This window comes from Pieris napi, chromosome 20, assembly GCF_905475465.1.
Source record: "Pieris napi chromosome 20, ilPieNapi1.2, whole genome shotgun sequence".
NCBI lineage: Eukaryota > Metazoa > Arthropoda > Insecta > Lepidoptera > Pieridae > Pieris > Pieris napi.
Genome location: NC_062253.1, coordinates 6,822,647 through 6,844,367, shown reverse-complemented (window position 1 = coordinate 6,844,367; position 21,721 = coordinate 6,822,647). Strand labels below are relative to the sequence as shown.

General features: G+C 32.2%; 1 protein-coding gene and 1 long non-coding RNA gene across 4 annotated transcripts; one reads left to right on the top strand and one right to left on the bottom strand.

Annotated features, from left to right (window-relative positions):
• Positions 1-213: 213 nt before the first annotated feature.
• LOC125059860 lies at positions 214-1,237 on the bottom strand. The gene is made up of 3 exons (XR_007118738.1): positions 736-1,237; positions 420-560; positions 214-323 (listed from the first exon to the last, which is right to left on the bottom strand). It is a non-coding gene; the product is annotated as an uncharacterized LOC125059860 (long non-coding RNA).
• A 1,232-nt stretch (positions 1,238-2,469) lies between these two features.
• On the top strand, positions 2,470-21,274 carry LOC125059858 (glutenin, high molecular weight subunit DY10-like). Of its 3 annotated transcripts, XM_047664497.1 has the most exons (14): positions 2,470-2,598; positions 3,674-3,819; positions 4,913-5,011; positions 6,396-6,464; positions 7,566-7,652; positions 10,037-10,123; positions 10,893-10,961; positions 12,009-12,119; positions 13,379-13,462; positions 14,286-14,390; positions 14,877-15,039; positions 16,459-16,588; positions 20,638-20,771; positions 21,193-21,274. In XM_047664497.1, exons 1-14 carry the CDS (start codon positions 2,547-2,549, stop codon positions 21,231-21,233), a joined length of 1,377 nt encoding a protein of 458 aa, XP_047520453.1. In that variant the 5' UTR covers positions 2,470-2,546; the 3' UTR covers positions 21,234-21,274. The 3 variants fall into 3 exon arrangements, with proteins under 3 accessions (XP_047520453.1, XP_047520454.1, XP_047520455.1); XM_047664498.1 differs by lacking the exon at positions 6,396-6,464; XM_047664499.1 differs by lacking the exon at positions 10,893-10,961.
• The last annotated feature ends 447 nt before the right edge of the window (positions 21,275-21,721 follow it).

Below are 21,721 nucleotides of genomic sequence, written 5' to 3'. Positions count from 1 at the left end.
TTAATTTTCAATACTAAAGTTAGTAGTGTGCTTTAAAATAACAGTCGCTAAATACCTGTAACTGAATAGAATGAAATCCTTTCCGATTAATATAATCTGCATGATTTTGTTTTGGACCATTAATACGAATATGAGTACCATCAATTGCCCCTATTACTTTTGGAAAGCCACTCGCTCTTTCAAATCCATGCATCACTTCTATAGCACGTTCCCCCGTAGGCCATTGTATAAATCTTGAGGATTTTATAAATAAAGCGTGGCAAACTCGACGTACAGCTCTCACAGCAGTGGCTCGGCCTACGTTGAATCTGTCACAAACTGATCTATAATAAAGATTTAAAAAAAAATATAGTTGTATTTCATACTTCTCAATTATAGTATAAATACATCCAAAATAGTTTATTTTTCATAAAAGTGACCTATATGAATCCATTGTTGCCATTTTCCAAAGGGCTATCATTAATTGATGATGAGATGGAATTGTAGGGCACCCAGGGACATGTCGAACCAAATTTTCTTCTATTATATCATGTAAATAATTGAATGTGTTCCTTGAAATTCTAAAAAAATAAAATATAGTTAAATAAACTAATTATATGCTTCGCCGAATGAAAGGGTCTTAGCTCTCGTCGCGGTATACGGTGTCCTGGGGGTTGGCATCAACAAGTATAATCTACGCCTGCAATTAAACAATATTTTAAAATGTACAGTCTAATGAGATAGAGAATTATGTACCTGAAATGACTTTTAAATTCTTCATCCGAATAGCGAAAAATTACATTTTCATAGTCAATAATACGTGGCCTAAGTTGTCGGTTTTCACGATTATAATTTTTTATAATTGCATCCCATTCTTCATCTGAGCTAGATGAACTAGTTTCTGGAGCTTTATTGCGATGCATAAGCAAATATCCAACTGCCGTCAAAGCCATTTCGATTATATTTAAACTTAAGTTGTTTGATAACTTCACGAAAATTATTTATAAAATATTCAATTATTCTTCACTTTTAACATAAATAAATTTAAGTCACAAATATCAAAACTTATTGTTTATGATTACCTAACCTCCTTAAAATTCTACTATTTTCAAACTTGACATTTGTAATATTTACATGAACGCCCGAAACGCTCATAATCCATTCCACTTGAGTTAACGACAGTAACATTGACAATCAAGTGGAATGGGGAAATCAGCGGTCGTGAGCGTGAGCGTCGTGAGCGCTTAGTGGAACGCACCAATAGTATAATGCAGTAGGAAGTTATTGGCAGGAAATGACGGCTCGTGGAAAATCTTCTACAATTTCTGCGAGTCGGTCATGAAAGTCAAAGAAGAAGCGGAAAGGACCAGGGAGCTTTGTCCCGGAACCCATCCGCGGCGGCGAAAGAAACCGCAGGCCCGTCAAATCCTCGCCACCTAAAGAGTGCCCAAGCGGGGAAGCATGGATCCATGCGTTCAAAAGAAGGGATGGTGATCCATCCCTGCAAGCACTGGACCCGATCTCCCCTAGCTATTCCTAAAAGCGTATGGCCCGATCTGTGAAGAATCGCATGTCGGGAAGCGGATAGGGCTCTGCTGTTAACGCATCCCGCCTAAGGCGATTGTTGGTGGTGCCTTGGGGTTTTAGTGGGTATGCACAATCGCGAGTCCCACATAACCCTCCCGCACTAAGCAAACGCACCGCGGTATGCGCAATGCATTTCCCCAAGTAAAAAAAAAAGTAGGAAGTTATATTCGAGTATTCATAGCCGTCAGCTGTCAGGCTGACGCGTGTTGTAGATGTCACAAATTTAAATTATATATGCTCTGTGCCAAATGTAAGTAATTTTATAGGTTGGCGCGAAATTTTTAAAATGTTGTAGCTAAACAGTGCAGAAAAGAAAATGATTATTATTAAAACTGTTCTGAGTCTGTCTATATACATCTTAAATTTATATCAGTGCCATAAACATGAATCATTACGTTACTTTAATTACTCTGAGCATCAGATGCTTCATTAAGCGGTTAGTATTATTCACACTTATGATAGTATTTTGCTTTTCTGATGAAATCTTAATTACAAAGTCATATAATTGGAATTTTTGATCCGTCATGTGTGGCTTTAATTATTACGTGTGGGTATTTTACCGATCTTAGTATATAGTTAATCTATAAATAGTAGTTTATTCACGTTATATTTGTAACTACTCTATATTATTCTATGATTTTTTTAATATGCCATCTGTTCTGAAAAATCTTTCGCGATTACAATTTCCGGCGAACCAATAACAATTATCAATTTGTCAAATTTATCGCTTAATACAGTAACTTAGTTATCTACTATGATTTGTTTATTTTACAGTCAATACCAAGTTAAATTTGATGATCTGTAGCTATTTCTATTGGCGTACAGAGTATTACTAATACATATTAACTATTTAGTAATGAGAATAGGGTGTTAATAATTAATGATCATTATGATAATGTATAAAAGACATTTACCTTGACCACGGTCACTAATTTAGTGCACGCGTCGAGTTTGTACCGGTCGTGTTTGAGTGTTGCATTATGATTTGCATAAAGTTATTACTCTTTTGTTTTTTAAGTGTGTGTGACTTTGGTGAGTGTTTATATTTGCAAAAAATATGTATGTCTTAATATGAAGCGTTATTGATAATTTTAGTAAATTTAATTAAAAGTCCCGGTCATTTAAGTCATTCTTTTGAGCGATTAACAATTTTTCAATTTTTTTATGATTTAACAAAACTTTGACAGTTGCGTTTGTGAAAAACATACGTGTTATAACGATATTTTTTACTTGATTTAATCGTAAATAGGCAATTAACGTAAATATCTATTTTATCGTCATAATTAAAAACATATTGAATTGCCTCTATCTAAATTTTAATTATTTGCTTATTAATTAGTATTGAAAAATCATATTAAAATGATTTACTGAGATATATCCGATTTTAATGGCATAGTGTTGCCATTAAAAAAAAATTACTCAGTTGTAATTGTTATTGTTAGGAAATATTATGTATATAGATTTAGACTTAAGTAAGCTTTTAAAAGCAAATTTGTTTCCAGTAAATTTGTGTTGGTTTTAGATTTTTTTTCTTAACGTACCTATATAGAAACTGGCTTTAGTTACCAGCCGGGAGTTATTAAGAGTCTTCGCTATTATTAGTAATAAATACTCAGACAGTAATATATTATACAAAGGTCAACAAAATACCTCCAGTGGTCTTACGTAAACCGCTTTAAATAATATACATAAAAAATCCTGATGGCTTTTTAAATATAAGAACCTAAAACTAAAACATTTTCACTATTTCAATTAAGCTTTTTTTCCATCGTAATATATCAAAAAGTCTAATTACACCGTTTTAACTAAAGTCAGCTGTATCTTTTTATCACAGCGTAACCACAATTTGACAGAAAGAGACAAAAGACCTACGTATTTATTAATTAAAATTAGTTTTTTTTAAGATCTATGTAACATTGAATTGTATTAAAATAAGGATTGCGATTGAGGAAAGCGCTCTCGAACGATTAACTTTCTGGATTGGTGCCGAGTTTGCAGGGCATATTTAAAATATTATGGAAATAAATGTACCATTCATAGCATTCTCCTGAAAGATACAAATACATAATATCAGTAAAAAAACAAAAAAATAATGATTTTTTTCCAGGTCGCATACAAGGTCAGTTATTGACAAAGGAGAGCGGGTTTGATTTAAACAGTTTGTTTGGAAATCTTTTTCCTAATTTTGGTTTTCGGAGAAATCCCCAAGCCAATTACCCCGGTACTTCGCAATACCCAATTAATGAGGGGCAGGTGATTATTATCAATTAGTTTAATTACGTATTAATAGTTTATGCATACTAGATTTTATAATGGCTTGCTTTATTAAGTAGATATCATGCAAGGGCGGGTCTCCTTATGGGGATTTTTTAAAGTCAGTGCTTTATCTAAAACCATACCGTACCATAAAAATAAAAAAAATAATTACAATATAAAAACAACCTATCAATGAGAAAACGGTTTGGTATGTGTTTTTTGTCGTGTAAAGCTAAAGGGATGGGGGAATGACCCCCATAGCCTCTTGACCCCATAGATCCCTAATGAAACCTTGATGCCAGATGTTAAAGCAACTTGAATTCCATTGTTCGATGTATGGGAGCGAGAATTCGTTTTCGAAAAATCAATCAAGAATGACGATCACGCGCATAGATTAATTTACTAAACGTTTATAATTTATATATTAATTACTCCGATTATTTAAAGAAAACACTTTTTTACCGGATTGAAGTTATGTATTATTATAAACTTATAATTTTTTTTTTCGATTTCAATCCGGTAAAAAAGTGTTTTTTTTTAATGTGTAAAAGTCATCTGTCATAATCTAAACTAAATCAGATTGCCTACAGCTATGTAGATTTCTGACTGATATATACAAGGTAAAAAGTTATAATCTTAATTGTCTTAGATATCTTTATCAGACGGCAAACATATATAAAGGCGAGGCAAATAAGTCATATTTATAATAAAACATCTGTCCGATATCTCATTTAAATGCAAAGCCTTAAGCTCCTCCTTTGTGTGAAACATCGTTTAGTAGATTTAAATATACGTATATATGCTCCAACAAACAAACGATCGAAAAATAATCATTTGTTCTGCAGCTCCATTCGTCTTCTATGCGCGTTCTAAATATAAAAAATAAAATAGTTGTTTTATTCAGCCAGATAGTCATAAGTCTATTGTTAGTTACAATATTGTCTATTATTCGTTAATTCGTTAGAACAGTTTTTATTGTATACTATAATATTATTTATATGAACTAATTTCATACTACGCTGGACTAAAAATCTTTTATCCTATCTTGATTGAATTTCGGTATCTCTAGTTTTCTTTGAATGTCTTACAGTTGAACAATCCCCAAGGAAATATTTGGAATAATGGAAATGGCAATCCCGGGATGAATTATCCGGCTAATTCACAATATTACCCAGGCACCGCGATTCAGGTAATATACATTTTATTCAGTTGGCTGAAATTCCATAAAACCTCGTTGCTTTATCTATGTTAAACATAGACAATAGGTAAATATTTCAATATTAAATCATCATAAACAAAATTTTCATAAAACCTCATTGTTGATTTATCTATGTTAAGCATAGACAATAGGTAAATATTTCACTATTATTTTATCATAGAGTAAAGAAAATATTTTAATACTATTTCGCCATAGAGTAAATACAGGCATAATATAGCCTGTATGTTGTTGGTTTTCCTTTTGGCTCTAGTCGCTTGTGAAATTGACTGACCTATTTTCCCAGATTTTGTCCATATTTGCAGTAAAAGAAATGAAATAAGATTTTTTTGTAATTGCAAAGCTAAAATGTACTGCAATGCAATACACATTTTAATAGTACACTTATAGTGTAATGTAGGTATTCTTTCTAGTAATATCGATAAAAATTTCATTATTAATTTAACAAACTAAGTTACTTAAACTAACAAGTAAGGTTAAGTAAAAATGTCCGTAATTATCTATACTATTTTCGTTAATTTCGAGTAATAATAATATTAATTATGATTATCGACCACTATTTAGGTGATATCTCTTTAGAGTTGTTTTTTAAAGAGCCATAATATAAGTTCATTAATAATCTATAAATTTCTCGCTGACCCAGCAATAAAAATAACTATCTACTATAATAAAAAATAGGGGTTGATCGTAGAGGGGTGACAATTAAGGGTTGTATGAATTTTTGTATACTGTATCATAAAAAATAAAAAAAAAAGTTTTGTCCATAAAATAAAATTTTTGAGGTGGAACCACCCTTGATGGGATCAAAAGTAGTTGTTCGATCCTCAGACTTACTGAATATGCATAAAAATATCATAAGAATCGGTCGAGCCGTTTTGGAGGAGTATTGGAACGAACATTGTGACACGAGAATTTTATGTATCCATACCAGCTCATCTACTGGCAACGTAAAAAAAATATTAGGGGTTTTTTTTTAATTGTTTTGTTCACATTTTGTACATAATGTCGACAATAAGATCAAAAATTCTTACTATCTACAATGTGCTATTTATTCTTATAAACTAAAAAAAAATATATATTAAATACTTTGATTATATTCTATATAAAACAAAGATTTGATACAAATTTCATATGTATACTAATTTCAAAGCTAATTTGCATTTTTCCTTCCTGGTCCGTTGCTAGGCAACCATACATCTTTTGTTTTTCTATAAGATTGACGAAGTTGAGGGTATACATCGGTATAATAATTGCTTTGTTACCAATAACAATATAAATTCAATTATAATCAACAATAGACAATAAAAATAAAATAAAGTTTCTTAAGTATTCAGGTATAATAGTGAACTTATTTTAGGGTCAGCAGAGGCCTACCGGAAATAAGAATGACTGGAATAACCCCGGATCGTCTGTGAACCAAGTGCAAGTATGTATATATTAGCTATTAAGTTTATTTATTATGTATATATACTCTGATTCTTCATTCCGTATAATTCTGACATTCCATAAATGTTGTTACTAAAAAATTTCTCCACCGAAAAAGGGACAAATTTGACCCATTTGAGGGCAAGAAAATAAAATGCAACATTTTTTTTATATTCCAGGTTTAGTAAAACTTAAAAAAAAAAGAAATTTTATCTTTACTTGTGCGATTTTTACTATTTGTGATGAAAAGGCACTAAATTATCAGTCGCCGTAAAACCACTTTTAATGTTGCACTTAATAAGCTAACAAATAAAATGTATGTATAGAGACAGATGTTCAGACTCGTATAGAAATTGAAAAATGTACCCGGCCAAAAAGGTTTGCTATTTCTGACATGTCAAGAAATGATAGCTGTCAGAATTCTACGGAATTAAAAATCAGAGTGTAGGTGTAATGGTTGCAGCTCCTCCTCCCGATTAAAAGAGTGGCGGAGAGATTATTGCCAGTTCTTCTCTACCGTTCTACGTCCTTGATTTGAGAACTGGCAGAGAATGTAAAATTAGAATCATTTCATATATGTATGTGTTGACGTTCATAAGTGTACATTTTGTTACCTATATGAATAAATGATTTTAGAATTTAGAATTGTATTGGCTTCTGCAGGGCTAGTGAATGTATTTTATAATTAAAATAAATAATACTTAATGCCGGCTTAATACCTACTCGTAATTCTATAGAATGGACACCTGTTCGTTTTGTGCACCAATTAAATGCATTTAAGTTTGTTTGATATGTCATACAAAGATTAATTAAAAAAATGAATATTTCGCACCTTGATAGCCGTTCCTGTAAATTTGGATATACAATATTTTGCGAGAGTTTGTTAATAGAACAATGTACGAGTCGTAGACATTACAATTATATAGATAAAGAATTCGTTAGTTGTGATTGCTTATTCAATTGATACACAGCTTCTGCATTTGTTTTCCCGTAGTTGAAATCGATGAAGAAATTATATAAAATCGTCATTTGTTTTTATGACGTAGAATGAAATTTAAATCTAACTTAGACTGATTAACCAGTTTCACATTTTTAAACTCAGGGAAATTATCCTCAAACTTCGGTACCACGTCAAGGATGGAATAGTCCCCAAACACTGATGAGATACCCCAACCAACAAGGAGCACAAGTGAGTTTATTACGCTGGGTCACAAACGCGCCAATGTACAATTGGTTTTTATTTATTTATTTATTTCGTAATCCTACAGCTAACATAAATTATATATAATAACAAACAGTTACACTGAAAATATAGCCATTTTAATAATATAATACATTTAACTACAAAAAAAAAGGTTCAAAAATTTACAAAAGGAAACAAACAAATAAAAATTATTCAATACATTTAACTGAGTGGTACCTAATTTGGCTGTGTTGTGTGATGGTGTAAAAGTGAGGGTAAGTAGGTGTGAAGGTGTGTGTGTAGGGTATGCTCATGATGCAGGTGATTTTGCGCTATGGATTTTCTTATACTCCTTTTAACCATATTCCGCGATAGCTTAAATAAGTCAAAGCTTAAATATTGGTCGTTGTATGTCCGGGCTGCGCGATATAACTGAGTTTTTGTATTTATAGTTAAATGTATATAAATAAATACGCAAAATACGTTACGCGCAAAACTCGAAGACGGCTGTACCAATTCTAGTTATTTTTTATATTTATTCCTTGAACTTTGTGGTTATTGCGAAACATACGGAGAGTACGGAAAAGCAAACAGTCTATCGGATAGCATAGCAAAATGTTCCATATGTTGGTATGTGTGTTATTATATTCTGCATTATAGAACAAACAGAATATAACTAAAGCATGAGTACTTGTGGGTGTGTTAATATGCGAACTATTTCGAACTTGCATACAACAAAAATAGGGCGTGGTCACGACACGGCCGTTGTTGTTCTTGAAAGTGTATAAAATATATAGATTTTAACGATGACTAATGATTAAAACATAAACGAACATCGTAGCTTCTCCGAGTCCATCAAGTTATACCAATTGCAAATATCGATACGCAGGAAAATAACCTCAAAATGGAGGCGCTTCCCCACCACAGCCCCCCCTCTATCTAGACGATATATTCGAAACTACAACGCCAAACTGTATACCCTGATTTTTCTATTAGGTTTTTGAAGTTATACTTCTTTAGGCGCGTTATGAAAAATTGATGAGAGTTAAATTTTACGATGCGCGCGCACCGTGACACAAAATTATCAGTATGGGCGAGCGTGCGCGAGCGAGATGGGAATAAGAAATCTAAAAGTAAAAAAAAATAGAATATGCGTGAAGTTAGCAGCTATGCCAAGAATTTTGAATGACCATAATGCCATTTGTAGTACCTTTTAAACAAATAAAGGAGTTTTAATTATTTTTTCAAAGAAATTTAGCAATGCTTTTTCACAAAGACCTATTGTTACTTAGTTAAACGGTTATGAAACATACCTAGTTATTAAATTGAATTAATAATATAATAAAATAATAATAATAATTGTTATTAATATTAATGAATAATTGAATAATTTACTAAATATTAAATATTATTAAATTATTAACGTTAAATATTTATTATTAATTATTTAATATTTAAAAAAAATAAAGAAAGCCAAAGAAGTATAACTTCTTACGCGCGTACATTAGTACACGCACCATTTTTTTTGGTTGCCTGAGTATGATAGCAAAATACGTAGAAGTAGTGGTGGAGAGGCCACCAAGGGTTGTAGCGCTCTTGATTTAAAGACAACTCTAAACTAAATCGGTTAATTATAACGCCGTAAAAATTGATATTATATTTTAGGGTCAGGAAACACCTACCGGAAATGAAGATACATGGAATAACCTCGGCTCGCCTGCCAATCAAGTAAAAGTATGTATTACGTATTGGGAATTTGTTGATAAATATCCGAAGGTTAAATAAAGTCGTTTATAATATTTATTTTGCAAATCAAAAAGAGATTGTATAGACCCCAGTTGATAGGTTTTTTTGACGTTCATAAGTCTACATTTTGTTTCCTATATGTATAAATGAAATTTGAATTTTTGAATTTTAAGTCTTTTTCATCTTCATTAAAGAAGGTCGTGCCTGTTTCAAAAGATTAGTGTAAACCTTTTATACTTTACCCTTTTATACTTATTCCTAATTTAGTCTTCACATTATGGTTTTACTGAGTTTTAATGAATAAAACGAAAAGAATGAATGGTCTGTCACCAGTTAGATTCCCTAAAAATCGCCACATAAAAACAGATTAAAACTATTTTTCTCACAAACAGTACAGACACAGTATGTATATCGCCGATAAATCAAACGTCACCTATTTCGACCAATGGTGACGCGATGTAACTTTGGATTTTTCTGCGAATTTTTGCACGGATGATATTTTATGTACTTATTTAATTTATAATAAGTAATTGAGTAAACAAAAGAAGAACTATCAACGTATATCAAATATATAAACCCCAAGTTCCATTCTTAGTGTGATTCAGTATAAATATTATTAAATCAAGTAAAACCTTTAATCGCAGGGGGATTATCCACAAACGTCGTTACCAGGTCAGGGATGGAGTAGTCCCCAAACTCAGACAGGATATCTAAACCAACAAGTACCACAGGTAAGTTTTCTATCTACCTAGGATTCAGGGAGTAATTCTCTGACATACCTACATAGATAATGTAATAAGAGACCACAATGTCATTTGTTTTATTACAATGGCAACACCACACAATAACCATCTTTTTTATTTATTTTTTTATTTTTTATGGCTCTGCCACGATTTGTGCATTAGCCAGCGTCAAGTATAGAGTTATTTTTTATAATTCGTGTTCGTCTTTAGAAATTCGACCGCGTCCTCCATGTACGGTTTAGGCACTCGCCCGGTACCGCACAACCCTCCCAAAGGCCGAGAACAAATTTAAATTAAATTAAAACTTGCCCTCGAACCGGGAATCGAACCCGGTACCCCTCACCTAGCAATAACCATCTTACAGTTTGTAAATTTTCAATATGTCAAAGTCAATTTGTCAGTAGTGTGTTAGAGTCATCGTTGAGTACAGTACGCACTGACTTTTTTTAAAATAACTGCCAAATGTCGGACAAACAGTGATTACTAATATAGCTAATATCGTTTTGAATTTTCGACATGTATTTTTTTGAATACCTTACAATTGTATAGTAAATCTATGTAAGAACTGTTCATATCAATTTCGCATCTCGTTAAAAACGCGTCCTAAGGGCGAAAGCGTATTCGGAAAATGTATTTAGAGGGCTTACGTAAACAGTTTGATGACTAATTAATTTTAAATTGGCGAAAAAATATCTGGTCACGCAGAAAACGCAAAAAATGTAGTAGGATGTTTGGTTAACTATTACTTATATTTTAGGGTCAGCAAAAGCCCACCGGAAATGAAAATACATGGAATAACCTCGGCTTGCCTGCCAATCCAATACAAGTATGTATTTCGTAGAAATTTGTTGGTAAATTCCCGAAGGTTAAATATAATACATATTTATTTTGCAAATCCAAGACCCTATGACACAGTAGTAGTTTTGAATAATTTCAAAATTTTCGGAACCCTACACTAATTGAAACATGAAGATAATGTAATAAATATGTACATTTGTCAAGTAATGGTTAAATTAGGTTCAACTTTAAAATTAAAAAATGAGGAAATAATCGATTCGATTAATTTATCGAGAATGTATCTTATAACCAATAGAAAAGTAGAAAATGGTGGATTGTTTACGAATTTCAATATATTTCACAATTTTTTTTTAAAGACTTAGACGTATTTCCGGCAGCAAAAATCACTTGGAGGTGTTCCAATCAGAGTCCCCCAAGACTCCTGTATAACCAGTATCATCAGATTCGGGTTACTGATTTCTAAACCCAACCCGTAGTTTCAACTAGCTGTTTAAAAAACTCACGAAATTCCTTTTGATCCATTTTTCTAAACAAACAAAAGTTCCTTCACTCTGTAAGATATAGTATTTTGTTAGGGCTGGCTACAAATCATAATTTATTTATTATTAATTTAATAGGTACTAGAGTTCGTACTACGAACTTTTCAGCCCATCGATTACATATACAATACACGTTATTACTGCGTCCCCTGGCACTAGTATTTTTTTAAATTAATATAAGGGGTCCCAACTTCTATATAAACAAAAAATGAATCCCAAATTATGTTCCTAAGCGCAAAACTCGGAGATGGCTGGACCAATTCGAGTAATTCTTTCCAAAAATTTGAAAATTGAAAAAAATAGTATTGTTTAGTAATTAATGTTTTATTTCGAAAAAACGAACAGTCTCTAAGGTAACATAGCAAAATGTTCCATATGTTTGTATGTAGCCACTAAAAAGGTAGGGTAAGTAAAAAAATCACATTAAAGCGAAACGATGTTCGCGGAGCTAGTTGTATATATATCATTTTAGTTTCTATATGGTATAATATAAACAATAATGAATTTTAAATTTTAAGAATTATGTATAATCTCAGGTCAATCAACCTGGTCAATATCCTGACACAGGAAGGAATTGGAATGGAATCGGTGCTAATGTTAATTCAAATAATCCAAACATGCCGTCCTACCCGCAGAATGGATTACAGGTGAGAGATAAAGTACCTTCAATTTGATGTTTCATTTTTCGAATGTAACGGAAAACACTTGTTATTGGTAATATATAAACGCTATTTGGTATTTTTAATCTAATATGCGAAAATTACAATTGTACAGTGCCACATACTTTTATTGACTATACAATATTTTAATATTGATATTCAAAGTGTACATTATTATTTTACAACCAACATATCAATAATGTTTAATCCCGACGCAAAAGAGAGATCGTGTAGTTTTACATGTCTGTCTGTAATCATATTTCCTAACCAAAAAGACCGATTAGAATGCTGTTTTTTATAACGCGACGTGATCAAAATGGTTCTTAGCTTCAATTTTGAAGATCTTTTCAGGTGGTTTTAAATTTACACAATATTTATTTATTCAACATGTTTGGCCCAATCGAAAGCTCTGGTGAGCTGTAATGGAGGTCGAAGGTTCTCAGGGGTTACATAATTATTTAAAACTATACTTGTATTCACGTTAATATTCAACAATGAAATCATCAAACTGTAAATATATTTTAGTTTTCATTAAAAAATCGTAAAATAATGAGTTGGTACCAAAGAGAAGGAAAAAGAGCGAACAGTAGAAGGTGGGATAATGAAATAAAACTCGTTGCAGGCAAGGTTAAGACTGAGAAAAATGGAAGGGGGAGGCCTTTGTCGGGATCGGCAAATGGACTTTAGTTTGTTTTTAATTGATTGTGTCAGAAATAAATGACAAATATGTATATGCGTGTTGTTCCTACGATAATGTAAGTGCGTGCTTCTATTTCATCATGCCTCCTGCTGATAGAGGACAAATCTTTGTTCTTAATTTATTTTATTATTATTAATTGCTTAAGATGTCATGTGGAACATGGTGTAATGGTTGCAGCTCATTACAAACGGTGTGTTAAACAAAGAACTTGGCGATTAAAAAGAGTGGCGGAGAGTTTATTGCCAGTTCTTCCCTTCCGTTCTACGCTCTTGTGAACTGGCAGTAAATGTAAAATAAAATGCATTTCATATATATTTTTGTTTTTGACGTTAATAGTTGTACATTCTGTTACCTATATGAATAAATGATTTTTGAATTTGAATAGCCGGATTGCGACAGGCCTCCTTTAGACACTTCCATTATACCCATGTAACCAGTTTTATTTCACGTGAAAGTATGACGTCAACAGCCTGATGACGTCAATAATTTTGTTTCCTGGAAATTTTCGAAGTTTGAGGAAAACCAAAAATTTAATGTTTAATTTTAGACTGGTGCGGCCTACTCAGGCCAGGAGAATGCAAAAAATCCCAATTATTATCAACCTGGCAATCCTGGCAATGATAATGTTCAGGTAAGAACTAAGTTATTGATTTACGTAAAGCTTGAGTATTTATTCTAATATGTTAAAAATATTTTTAACACATTAGAAAGAGGTTTTTTTAAGATTAATTGGTTTTTCATACCATAAATTAAATAATACTTAAGGTTATTTTACATGACTATATGTAATTTAATTATAATTATTAAAAATAATTTATCATTGTTCTTTCTATTGTTTAAACCATTAAATGGGTAATATTAAAATGTATCACTGCATTCACTTATACTATATCATTGCATATTTCCAAAATATTTTTGTTCACTTTAGATACATATAAAGTAGTGTAATATATATTCATACATTCATGCTTGTATTGTAATTCGAAGTGACTATTTCATTTCACACATACAAAATCTATGAAAAATTGTTGTTTAATTATCGTATACAATATACATACTTGCGGTACGCTTGCGGTTCGTTTGCGGTTTACTTGCGGTGCCTACATTAATTTGCACATACCTATGTACTTTCATGTATTATAAGAACACGGAAGCCTGTGAGCTCCGTACTCTTGAACGTCTATCAAACTTAACACAACATACAAGCGCTGTTTGAGGTTTGACAATTGACATATTTGACAGCGCTCAAGACGAGATTCTGAATTGAGACTCGTTTACTAATCGACTACATTTTTGTACTACGTCAAAATCCAATACATTTTTGACGTATCCTGGTCAGAATTACCGCTACGAGCTAAGGAGATTCGTTTAAATTAACGTAATAATTTTCTTAACGCATCATTTAATTAAGAAACCGAAAACAGCTCTTCACATTCTTTAAAAAATATTTCCAGAAACTTAACCCTAATTACCCGACAGCGAATAATTGGAATAATGGTTTAAATCCGCGTGTTAATTATCCAGGGAACCCTCAGCCGTATCCAGTAAATGGAATTCAGGTAACTTTCGTGATTAACTCGACTTTTCAGTAATGAGATTTATTCCTAAAACATGACATTTAAATGCCTCATTTCAGTGCGCTGAAGTTTATTCAATAATTTATTAGTGGTGATTTGGCAAAATGGCTTAGGTCTTTTTTTAATTTTTTTGTTCTAAGTGGCGTTTGTGTTTTGGATAAGCTAAACAATTATGTAGTCGAACAGTGTTGGCCTAGTGGCTTCAACGTACGACTCTCATCTCTGAGGTCGTAGGTTCGATCCCCGGCTGTGCACCAATGGACTTTCTTTCTATGTGCTCAATTAACATTCGTTCGAACGGTGAAGGAATATTATTTGCGGGTCTTTCACGATTCATCAATCGTAATTGCTATTACCTAAATACTTAACAGTTAAACTCGGAAGCATGTTCAAAGAAAATTGATAAAAATAAACGATTGAATAGGCTTTTGAAAGTTTTGTGAGTTTTAAGTTGTAAATTTCTTACAGACTGATGTGCCAAATAGTTGGAATGCTAACCAAAAGAGTAACCAGGGGTACGAAAGTCCAAGTCAGTTGGGCTATCAGGGTGGCCAACTTCATCCTGGTACTAACTACCAAAATGGATACCCAAGTCAGAACGGATATCCGCCTCAGAGTGACTCCTACACGGGTAAGTTTGATAATATAGATTAGTTTAATTAGTATAAAAGTTAATTGTTATTACCTAGATTTACTATTGAATTTTGAAAGGTATTTGTGATTTTATATAAATTCATGAATTTTTCGCTATCCTACATCAAAATTGTACGATGAAACAAAACTTCTAACAGGTACACATAAGGCAATGTGTCGAAAAATTATTACTCTCGATCTAAAACTTTATAATTACAATAATAATTACATCACATCTAAACCTGTCTTTAACTCAAATTGGTGAAACCGTAGTAAAATTTGTGTTAAAAATAAATGTTGTAATAAATGTTGAATTAAAAAAAAATACAATAAAATGAGAAAGTGTCTTTGATTTGACATACTTGAAGAAATAGTACATTCAAGTATGTCAAATCAAATACACTTTCTCATTTTATTGTATTTTTTTTTAATTAAATCAAATGTGGCATAAATATATAATATATTGTAAGTTACAAAAATTCTTTTGTTAGAGTATTTACAGTATTCTAACCTACATAGTAATAATAATTGGATTAAAAGATAATTAAAATTAATTTAAAGTCATGTTTTCATTGCAGTTTACTTTTAATGCTACTTTTCCTCACTGTATTTATCCGTTGAGCGAGGAAAGCACCAGCTCTATGGTCATCGGTACTCTACCTCGATCTACCAGACAACAACTTAAATCTTTAATTAGTGCCTGTGCACTTGAACCCCGCAATCCAAGAGTCTGTAATATGGAAATATTTTTTACAGTTTTACAATAAAGCAATGTACATTTGTATTTATTTTTACCGTTTATCCTGTTAACTTTAGTTTAACTAACAATAAAGATAAAAATCGATAATGAATAATGATAGTAAAACTCACATTTATCAAGACTATTATTTTTAATGTTTGTCAATTGCTTGTGTTCAACAAAAATAAAAATTCTAAATGTAGAACTTAGAAAAGTTATCAATTATATTAAAGTAAAGATTTTTTATATACAATAAAATGGGTTGTTTGTACGTTAATTTATCATATTTATTTTCAATAATGGTACAATATAATAACTATTTTTGAAAATGACTATAAATAATTTTATTTTAAAATTTCATTTATCATGCACAAGAGCAGCGACTCTCACCCTAGAGGTCGTAGTTTCGAACCCCGGTTACGCACAATAGACTTTCCATGCATTTAACGCTCGTTCGGTGATGGAAAACATCGCGAGGGAACCTTAGGCCCAAAAGAATTCAAGAAATAAAATATATGATCACGAAATAGATACAGAATGCTACTATTGCAATTTAATTATGTTTGTACGAGTATATACACAGTTCGTTAGTATAGGTATAATCAAATTATTCGCGGACATATCGTGCAATTCACAAAACCCAAGTTACAGTAATTGGATATGCATTTTTTCCCACAGGCTTTCGGAACGAGGCCTCACAATACCCCAATCAAAGTGAGCAGGCGGATGTAGCTGTCACAACAGAAAAGGCTATATTAGGCAATCCGGTCATTATTTCCGAAATAAAGCCTCCGTCAACCCCTAAAAGGTATTTGTTGGTATTTATATCGATATTTTTTTATAATTATTTTAATATAGGGATCTTTTTCCAGTTCTTCTCTTCAGTTCTACGCTATTGATTTGAGAACTGGCAGTAAATGTAAAATTAGAAGCATTTAATGTATATTTCTTTTTTGACGTTCATAAGTGTACATTGTGTTACCTATATGAATAATAATTGATTTTTGACTTTTGGAAAACTATGTAAGGTAGCGTCTCTTATTATCTTTTTAATAGTATGTAACCAAATCCAAACAGCTATTACGTATGTTTCTTATTGAATTTTTTATTAATAAAGTAAGAGAAAGGGTTAAAGTGACTCTAGATTAATAAATAATGACTGAAAAAGTTCCAAAGCTTGCCTGTGGGGAACTTTGTAAGGAAGGAAGGAAGGTTGTAACATCTTTGTATTATTATTATTAACAGCAAATTATAAAATACACCATTGCTTAGTGGTTAATGCATGCCTTAATACCTTACGTAAAGCCCGAAAAATTCCAAACAAAAAAGGTTCGATTGTTGGCGATTTTTGATGAAATAATCAATACTATTTAATTTGTCTTACCCTTTCTTTAGTAACCGTTTACTCATTTTAATAAAGTGTACTTAAGGTTTTATTTTGCATCAAAATATTCTACGTTGTAATATTTCATAAGAGCGGTCGACTCTATAAACATTTTTGATCTCGGCGGTGATCAGTGAGATTAAGCCGCACAATGCCTTGCAGCTGTAGTTAAAAATGCAACCGCGGGCTAAATTCCCTTCTTTGCATTGCTAACGAGAGATGAACTTTCCTTTCGTAATTTTTGTAAGATAAGCCGTTTCTAAGGACATTTTTTCTTTGGGCGATACACGCAAAGTAGGACAGGTTGTTCCAACTTCAAACGTGTCGAATATGAAATTTTAGTTCGCATTTTTGAAATTAGAACGAAGGAACTATTCGACGTATTCGTATATCCTTTGCATGGCGAGAAAACCATTAATATAGCAATTCTCAAGTCCATTTCAAATAAAATAAAAAATAAAATATATATTGAATATTCAAATACTACTACTAGTTTTGAAATTAAATTTTGTGGTTTACTATGTAAAAGGTTATTTGATTTTCGAATGATTGACATCTGTGGAAAATAGATTTCATCCACTGGTTTATTCAATGAGTAGCTAGTGAACCATTTGCGCTTTCTTCTTGAGGTCATCTTTCATCCCTGAGGTCGTAGGTTCGAACCCCGACTGTGCATTAATGTTCTGTTTATGTGTGCATTTAACAATCACTCGTACGGTGAAGGAAAACATCGTGAGGAATCCGGTCTTGGACCCAAAAAGTCAACCGCCTGAAGGCTCAAAAAGGCCTGAAGGGTTGTAGCGCCACTGTTTTTTTTTAAATCCTAAACTAGCTGTACCCTTCGGTATCACTTGTGAATCTTGTAATGTGATTGTACATTTCATAGTGTTAGAGATACACGATGACCCTTAACTAAGGGTAAGACTCAGAGACTAAGAAGTATGACTACAGTATGTCATATACGGGAACCATAAGATATATTGTTTGTCCCAATATTGAAGTCAAATCAGACTTTTTAATTATTTCAATCTGTATTTAGTTATTATTGTTGCACGAATACACTGAAAAACTCTACTGGATCGATTTTAAAAATAATTTAATTATTCGCATTTACTTATTAATTGAATATTGTCCGAGAATAACGAACGCCATATTTTCAAACAAAACACCAATCCAGCCGTGTAAAGCCGAAGTCTCTATCACTAGTATACTATATAAATTAAAAAAAGAAAAAAAAAAATGTTCTCTGTGGCTTCACTGATTGCATATTCTATACTAGGACTTTTTCGTAAAATCTCATTCGAAATTCAAAATTCTAAAGATATAGCTTTTAAAAAAGAAAACTCCACAAGGTTAGCACTAAATGACAACTGCGAACCTAAACTTAAGGGGCGCTTGTTCGCTCTTAACCTAATTCTTTGCAGAAGGAAAAACATTTCGAAGCGGCCTATATTTTTATTGCATACATTTCCAGTTAAGTACTGAAATATTAATAAATATTTTACTGAATATTTCCACAAAACTGATTAGAATTGTTATTTGAATTACTCAACTGATGATAACTATAAATTTCATCTATTTAGCTGTATAAAGGGAATCCATAACGATTTTATAAGAATACAGATTATAATGATAGAGTCAATAATTAATTGATAATAATTGATAAGAAGGAACCAAAATCCTTATCACCTCGTAAGTCTTTCCTTAACTGAGCGATTTCTAAGGCAGTTTTTTTTAAAGACAATTCACACCAATTGACCTAGTCTCATGCTAAGCTGGTGAAGCTTGTGTTATGGGTACTAGGCAACGGATATACATACATATTATAGACAGATAGACATATAAATACATATTTAAATACCCAACACCAAATGCTCATCACATCGATGTTCGTCTCAGCCGGGGATCGAACCCGGGACTCATGGATTCGCAGTCAGGGGTACTAACCACTAGACCAATGAGCCTTTGCCGTGCACCATCAGTATGTGGAACCAGTTGCCCAATGGTATTTCCGAACCAATTCGACTTAGAAAATTCGACTTCAAGAAATGAAGAGGCTGGCAACCACTCGCCCTTTGGCATTGAGTGTCCATGAGAGGCGGTTTGCCACCTGTTCTACAAAAGAATGACGTAATCTAGGAATTAAATCGATATAGTTGTCATTGGACATTCAGAAACAAGATTTAGCGCGAACTATGACTGATGACTCCTGTATGTCGAAAACCAATATTAATTTTGAAATACGGGTGTCAAACAGCGCTAAGTCTCGTTTCCATAGCGCTAAAGTTAATAATAATAATAATGATAATAGTTATAATAATAATAATAGTAAGAATAAAGCCCGTTTTATTTCCAATCATGACAAAAAAAATTTATTAAACACAGCTTAGATTATTTTACATTTCTTTTCTTTTACTTTACGTTATTCTATATTCTAGCTTCCTTCAGTACCGTCGATCGGAACCCCTTCGCGGGTAAAGGCCTCCTCCAGCTTTTTCCAACTGACTCTGTTTATGGCTCTCTTTCTCCATTCGTTTCCTGCTACCGCTTCTATGTCCTCTATCCACCTTTTTTTTGGGCGACCTCTTCTCCTTCCTCGTGGTCCTTTCCATACCGTTGTCTTTAAGGTCCACCTATTATTATCGGTGTGTCTTGCTATATGCCTAAAGCGCTAAAGTTACAAACATGTATTTATGTGGAACGAAAATATAGTTAAAACATTCTTGGAATTACAGCCGAGATAACGTAGAAATTAAAACACAAAATCATTTGCCTTTTCGCAAATCTTATTTTTAACTTATTCGTATCTTTGTATTGGTGCCAATAATAGACTTGAAAAGATTTGTGGAAAATCACAAGCCCACCCTCGGTCTGGATCTGGAAATATATGGGTACAATTATACTCACACAAATGAAATAGAATTTTCTACGGTCCTATTATATGGGTTTCTCAATAAGTTATTCAAGCGTTTATTGGTGAAGCTATTGGGATTCATAATACATACAAATTATTATAAATTTAATACGAAAGGAAAATTAATTTTCATTAAATACAATATCGACACAAAATCTACGTACTGCATTCTGTATTTTTATTTATAAATAAAATGTGACGGAACACAAATTGGATACAATTGCTGCGTCCACCGAAGCGTCGACGAAGCAAACGAAAGAAGCGAATTAGTACAGTAATATTATAATTATTAATAACAAAATTAAATATTTGAATTAATTACTAATTTATTTAAATTACATAAAAAAATAGAAACTTCAAGCAAGGAAAGTTTGTGGTTTAGTGTGTTGTAGTTTAAAGCGAAAATAGACCCGTGTAACTATGTGGGAGTGTGTGAGGGGGTGTGTTAAAGTTTACGATGTTGTATGGTTTTTGGGAATCCATGTAACATGAACGAGAAACTCCTTGTGGAGATTAAATATTAAACATTATATTAGGAATATAAATTTTTTTTTTTTAGTGAGGTGGATGGAGCCCAAACAAAATGTGTTCAAGATTGCTCTACCTCATCGGATTACCAACCCATATGTGGAACAAATAATGTGACATATTTCAATGAAGAGAAATTTGAATGCGCGCAAAAATGTGGAATAGGTAAGCAAAACCCTTACTATGGTGGTGATCCATTTTCCTCTTCAATAATGCAGGTTTTTCTTCTTCGCGTGTTGTGACAGGATATCAGTCTGAATGGTACATGCAAATTTTATTTATACATAATTTTAGTATAAAGTTTTCTTTGTCAATATGTAATACTTTATAATGTTGAGAGTTTAATGAGTTTTAACATCCCCAGATTTAGGGGAGGGCAATCAGGGCCCCACAGGGCCCCTAAAGCTCCCACCATAGAGACTTTAATAATAAAATAATCTATACATACTTAATTTCACAATAATTTATTGGAAAACTCGACTGAATAAAATTGTCCATTTAATTTGGAGCCAAGAGGCTTTCACTCCTTTGTTGCCTCCAGATATCTAAATCCGATATTGAGACACAATGTTTCTGTTATTTACAGAAGTGGCGATTCGACAACAAGGCGCGTGTGATGGGCATTAAAAGATGTGTTTTATTTTATAAATAAAATGTATTAAGACTAATTTGTTTTTTATTTAAGTCACCTATTTTAAAGTATTTTCGCCTAATTATTTACTACTATCGGAAAGAGCCGTTATCATAATTTTGTTTAAATGTTTGTGCGGGAACCGATGAATTTTCTTTCTATGAGCGCATTTAACATTCGCTCGAACGGTAAAGAAAAATGGCACAGGAGGCTGATCACATGCTTGAATATTAGATTGACAAATGATCAAGAAACAGATACATAAATCTGACCATAATCTGAATCTGACCACGGCCTGGACCTAAAAAGGTTGTAGCGCCACTGAAATATTTTATTTTTATGTCTGTAATCAGTAGTTATACGTATAAACAAATAATAAATCTAAGAATTAGATTGCTAATGGCTATATTCGTTTCCCAAACGAAACTTTATAAAAATATCTAATATTTTAAATATTTTATCACCGAGAAAGAACATATACAAG